The 6000-nt window shown below is 41.3% G+C and overlaps 1 protein-coding gene across 1 annotated transcript in view; it reads right to left on the bottom strand.

The window, feature by feature from the left end:
- Positions 1-30: 30 nt before the first annotated feature.
- Positions 31-6000, bottom strand: part of tyw1 (tRNA-yW synthesizing protein 1 homolog (S. cerevisiae)) — a 29816-nt gene continuing 23846 nt past the window's right edge. The window contains exons 15-16 of the mRNA XM_019861416.1: positions 3295-3462; positions 31-354 (exon numbers count right to left, since the gene is read on the bottom strand). Of these exons, the coding sequence (XP_019716975.1) occupies positions 133-354; positions 3295-3462 (390 nt within the window). The 3' untranslated portion in view covers positions 31-132. The remainder of the gene's footprint in view (positions 355-3294; positions 3463-6000) is intronic.

Here is a 6000-nt window from a genome sequence, read left to right as displayed (position 1 = left end):
GTCAGTTGAGAAAAAAGAAAGAAAGAAAGAGAGAGAGAGAGAGAGAGAGAGAGAGAGAGAGAAAACCCAATAATGAGGAAGGGATGTATTGAAAATAAAACCCAATTAAAAGTCCTCATCAAAGTGGTGCAATCAGCATCCAGAGAGATCTTTGCCTTTGTTGCGTCTCTGGAAGCGGGTTTCGGCCGGGTCGAAGCCCTGCTCACTTGCTCCGAACAGCGCCCAGTCGGGGGTCTGCGCCGTGTAATCCGACGAGGAGAAAACCTTTTCACCGCCGCTCTCCTGGTAGGCCCTGGCCAGGTCCTGGAAACGATCATAGTCGATCCACGTATGCCACTTGCCATTCACCTTAAACTGAAAACAGAAGAGTACAAAAGATGAGCGGATGGCAGCTACGCAGTTGGCTATTAACATAGTTGTCTCCATCATAATTTGTTACTCCATGTGAAACATCACAAACAAGATGGTCTCAACATGTCAGATCACAAGTGATGTAAGATGATAATGTAGCAGGCTTCATCTTTACTTGGTACTCCTTCATGTCAAACATGAAAAACAAGTAAGACCCACTCACTCCCTGTGATCTTTTCTACGCCGACTTAAAGTACATACGCCAACTTCTGTGGTCATTTCTCTTCAGTTGGACTTTCAGAATGAATGTTGAAAAACTTTCAAGGTTGTGCTGTATTTTGTTAAGACTTCCTCTTTATCAGCCACAACTCTCACAGCCAAGCCACCATCCATCTTATTTAAGGGCCCACTGGAGGCTGATACCTGGATCCGTGTGTTTGTGTAAGAATGTGTGCCTCACCAAGCCAAGCAAAATGGGTAAGCAAGTGACCTCTTGTCTTTCCCACAATGCACCGGCGGGAGATTCAATAAATGGCCGGTGAGGCGCTAAAGGTGTTAAAAGCAAACAGGAAAAACATGGCATTCGTCCTATAACGGGATTTCCATTCATGTTTAATGTCAAAAATGGTCCACGGAGAAAGAGTCCTTTTCACGTGGTCAGCGAAACAGACAAAAATGAAGTGACTGATAGATGGTAAAAGAAACTCCTAATTGAGTCTTGCATCAAGTGGTAGGAAAAGGAAGGATGAGATTTCTTTTTAAAGGCGAAGTCAACACAGAAATTTTCCTGACAACGGCATTCCGTTTAACATCACGTTTGTGGAATACGCATTCGCGCACAACATAAAAGTGTAGCACTTACAACGATGTGCATCGTTCTGAGAGCTTTCCAACGATATGGGCTACAATTGTATGGTTCAGGTGTACCTAATGAAGTGTCCAGTGCCTTTGTGCTTTGCGCTCCACATGTCACATGTAGTGATCATGTAGCGAGCATGAAAAGAACACAGAAGACTATCCAGCTGTGGTAGTCCTGTCTCGGGTCTCATTCATTCATTCATTGGAAGAGAACTGAAGGTTCTATGAGCTTCTAGGGCAGAACATCGACAAACAAATGATGCGAGAGCACACAACAGGTCAATGCATCACTTCTGCACTCAAAATGCATGTTTGTGTGGTTCACGTAGCAACGTTCATACAGTTGAAAACAGTGAAAATGGTCATGAACATGCCTAACCATTTGCAGGCAATGTCACTTTATAAAGAAACAGGGCATATGCACACATTTGCTCTCTCACATTTGAATGATTCTTTTTGATGTGATCTACAAATAAGCAGACGCCTGTGTTTTAAAAATCATATTTGAGCACAAAGGTTTCCCAGGACTGGTCAAGTCACCAAAAAAATAAGCGCCCATTTTGAAAGGAAGACGAGGGCGACAGCTCATGTCTGCAGGAGAAAGCATCATGTTGTAGCACAACATTCTGGGCTGCAAATGCAAAGATTGGGAGTGTGTGTGTGTGTGTGTGTGTGTGTGTGTGTGTGTGTGTGTGTGTGTGTGTGCGTGTGTGTGTGTGTGCAAATATATTAGGAAAAGCTGACAGGCGTGGGTGAGAAGGACGTGCATATGAAGCAAAGTCTGAGGCTGTCGCACAAATGGCCATTGCCGCGCAGGACAGGCAAGATGAGGGGGTTGGAATATTGACTGCGTGGAAGAGTGAGTGAGAGAGTGCGTGTGCGAGTCTGAGTGTAAAAAAGAGAGAGAGGAAGAAAGACTCAGAAAAAAGAGTCTGTAGGTGTGAGTGTGAGTGTGTTCACAGGTGTAAAAGTGACTAAGTGTGTGAGTGAGTGTGTGAGAGAGTAAGTGAATGTGTGACATGTTTGTGTGTTAAAGAGAGTGAGCAAGTGTGTGTACATCAAAGATAGTGTCAATGAGTGAGTGAGAGTGAGGCTGAGTAAGAGAACAAGAACAAGTGAGAGAGAGAGAGGCTGTGTGTGTGTGTGTGTGTGTGTGTGTGTGTGTGTGTGTGTGTGTGTGTGTGGCCTGCCAGCAGGCTCCCAGAGCCCATGCGGTGCCCCACTGGATCACATCTGCAGGTGGCACCGAAGTAAAAAAGTAAAGTTAAGCAACAACTCACACACATAAAACGAGAGTTTGAACATTCTTATAGTGTGTGTGTGTGTGTGTGTGTGTGTGTGTGTGTGTGTGTGTGTGTGTGTGTGTGTGCGCGCACCAAGACAATGACTCACCGTTCAATTGTCAAACATCTGCCCACGCCTCAACTGGACTGTTTCCCCATTAAAGAAATAATGATGCGGTTTAAGAAAATGAGCCGCGGCAACAAGAAATCAGCCTTCACACATGAAAGGCGGAGTGAAATGTGTAAAACTTAATTCCAAAAAACGCTATAAGTGGATTTGTTGGTGGACAACTAGCAACAAGGTGGACAACTAGCAAGGCCTGAGTTTTGGAGCAGGACATGGCAGGTGAAGACCAAGTAAGACACGGCCGAACAGCAGAGGGCAAAACAAGACTAAATGCATTAAGACAAGACAGGACAGGGCAGGGCAGGGCAGGGCAAGACAGAACAGCGTAGGGAAGGACAGTGCAGGAAATTACTAAATAAGACAAGGCTGGACAGGACAGGGCAGGCTAAAACGGGACAATACATGGTGGGACAGGAAAGGGCAAGAAGAGGTAGGATAAGGCAGAGCAGGTCCCAGAAAGATGAAGAGGATCAGGCAAGACAGGACAAGACTTGACAACATGATAGAACAAAACAAGTCAAGGTAGGAATAGAAATGAAGAGTAAGTAGAGAAAAAGGGCTCCAGCCACATCAATCTCAAGACAGAACAAAGGAAAATCTGAAAAGACGAGAAAGGACAGGAAAGACCACCAAGGGATAGGATAGGATAGTATAGGATAGAGCGTGTGACGTTACCTTCTTGTGGGCAATAAGAAGACAGTTGGAGTGCTCGTGCTCGCATGCGATTTCGTAGTCAGTCAGCATGTTGACCAGCTGCTGCACAAACACAACCACTTCCTGGTGCCATGGGATGTTGGCCATAGTCAGACTGCTGGCTGAACTTTCACCACAGTACGTCACACCCTGAAAAAAAAAAATACAAAACTTATGGCAGAAACACTTTTACTTTTGTCAATCTGGATCGCACAGAGACCTCACTTTAACCTTCTTTTTTTACAGTCAGAATGTGAACACAAAACAAAAGGTAACAAAAACAACACCAGGCATGAGCGCAGGACAGGTGACAGGACAGGACAGGACAGTACCGTGTGAAATTAACTCAATGAAATCTCAACTGCAGGAAAAAAGTTACAAAAGGTGGAGAATCAGAATGTAGGGACGCATCGACAAATCAGCAGTTTGAAAGACAAAATGAGAGCAGATGTGGATCGGGGAAAACAGAAAAAAATTGAAAGCTAGAGGAATTCATCAATAGGTTGGAAACAACAGCTAACTCTCACTCAGACGCTATTGCTAACCAACAGCAAACTAATTTGCAGACCAAGATGACACCTAACCTTCTTTGGATTGACTGACACGTTTCACTTAAATATATCCACAATTTGCTTGTCCAGGCAAAAATTCCGAAATGGCAAAGGGTCAAAATTACTGTGATGTTTCAAATGCCGAAACTTGCCGAAATCAACTGTCAACTGAACTAGCACAAACGGAAGATTATTGGTTAGAAGAGCAGTGTGGGCAGTAGGATAAATATCAATAAATATCAAAATAAAATAAAAGCAAGAGGGCTTTAAAAAATGGTAGCTAACAGAAACTACATTTTATGTTTATAAAACTAACTAAAACGAACTATAATTCAAGCGAAAATGTTGTTTATGTCAATTTAATTCAAAATGACCCTTGGGTGTTTATTTCAGTATTAAACATAATAAATGTTAGAAAGAAGGTCTAACAGTTTTTACTGTATTACACAATACTTAGTGACTTTTTTGGGGACAAACGAGAAATACTCTGTACATGTGGAAAAAAACTAAACCTAATACAAAAACTAATTTTAAAAAACGAAATTAAAAGAAAAGCATTTCAACGAATAAAAACAGCTCTCAAAACTACATAAAGCTAACTGAAAGACAAAGGACAACACAAAAAAGCCTAATGATAATGAAACATCCAAAACTATCATAATCCTCTGCTCAAGAAAAATTTCGGTTCATCTGGCAATTTTACCCCAAAGCCCAATATGCCAAACTTTTTGTGAGCGGTGTATAATGAGGAAAATTCACCTAATTAGAACCTCAGACAGCACCTTGGTGCAGTCACGATTGGAAAGAAGTGCTTAGGAGACTGGATTTTTTTTATTTATTAAATTTTTTTTCGGGCTGACATTTCTTGCCTTTGCAGATTGTTTGTGCATTCGGGATGCAATTGATGGCGGTGGCTGCACCTGGAGGCTTGCTGACTAACAGCCCAGCACACCAGCGTAGCCATAAATCACTTGATGGCGGCCCAGACGACGGCCGGCGGGGTTGGTGGCGTGTTTTTGGCAGAAGAGCGGATGATCGGCGTGATCTATGAAAAGCTGTGTATCCTTCAGGAGGTCATGTGACTGCTGGCCTGGCTCCAATCATTGATGCTGTTTTCCTGTTCATAATTCAAAGGCCCAAACATGACATTGGGTGGGGAACATTTCAATTTGTTTCACAATATAAACATAAAGTGCACTTTAGACACATTTTAACTTGTGAACACAATTTTTTAAATTATTCCTTAGCGCCCGTTCTCACATTCGCTCTGTGAAGAAATAGATTACTGTGTCACATCACTTTGCGTGCTTGCTTCAAGCTGTTTGTCACTTCCGGTTGACGTTAACTGCAAATCTGTCCCATATAACAACATAAATATTGCGCAGCTAACCAAAATTTGGCAAGCAAAAGTCCAGTAGCAAAATGCTACTGTAAAATGTAAAACAGCATAAACATAATTTTAATGAGATTTTTAAAGTGTATTTTTGCATTTTTTTCCCTCTCTCTGCAATTATTTCCCTTTTCAATAATGTATTTATTTTTTTAATCTAATATTAAAAGTTCTATGTATTTGGGAATATTTTATTTGTGTAATTTTGGAAAATGAAAAATATTACATTTTGTAATTTCATATGATCTATATTTTTTTTCGTAAGGTGATTTTTGTAATTTTTCTGGAATATTTCCATTTTTTTGAAAATATTACAAAAATACAACACTTAGTAGTATATAATAATATATGCAGAGCATACAACAAGAGAATGAAAGGTTGTATATTTAAACACCAAAATGCACGGTTCAATCTCAACAGCCAGGATCTGTGCCCCATCTTATGTGCTTGGTCAAATTTCGATACAGTTGACAGACTTCCGACTTCAAGCTCTGCTGTGGCACTAGTCGAGTGAAGAAATTAAAAACAAACATTGCAGTGGTCTTTTAGGGGCTAAAATCAAGGTTCCTTGGCATTTCGTGGCCACAAATTAACACTTTGGGCAAATGTTATAAATATATTATAGCCACTATTGATTTTTGTCCCCTACTCCCATTTATGTCTGGTGATCGATAAGAAGCATAAATGTGCAGTGGGTGTTTTGAAAGCAAATTTATTGGTGTGTCTGTTGAATCAATAACGCTTATT

The sequence above is a fragment of the Hippocampus comes genome, unplaced genomic scaffold (genome assembly GCF_001891065.2).
Source record: "Hippocampus comes isolate QL1 unplaced genomic scaffold, H_comes_QL1_v1.1 scaffold122, whole genome shotgun sequence".
In the NCBI taxonomy this organism is placed as follows: domain Eukaryota; kingdom Metazoa; phylum Chordata; class Actinopteri; order Syngnathiformes; family Syngnathidae; genus Hippocampus; species Hippocampus comes.
Note: the sequence above shows the minus strand (reverse complement) of the source record. Positions and strands in the feature narration are given on the sequence as shown.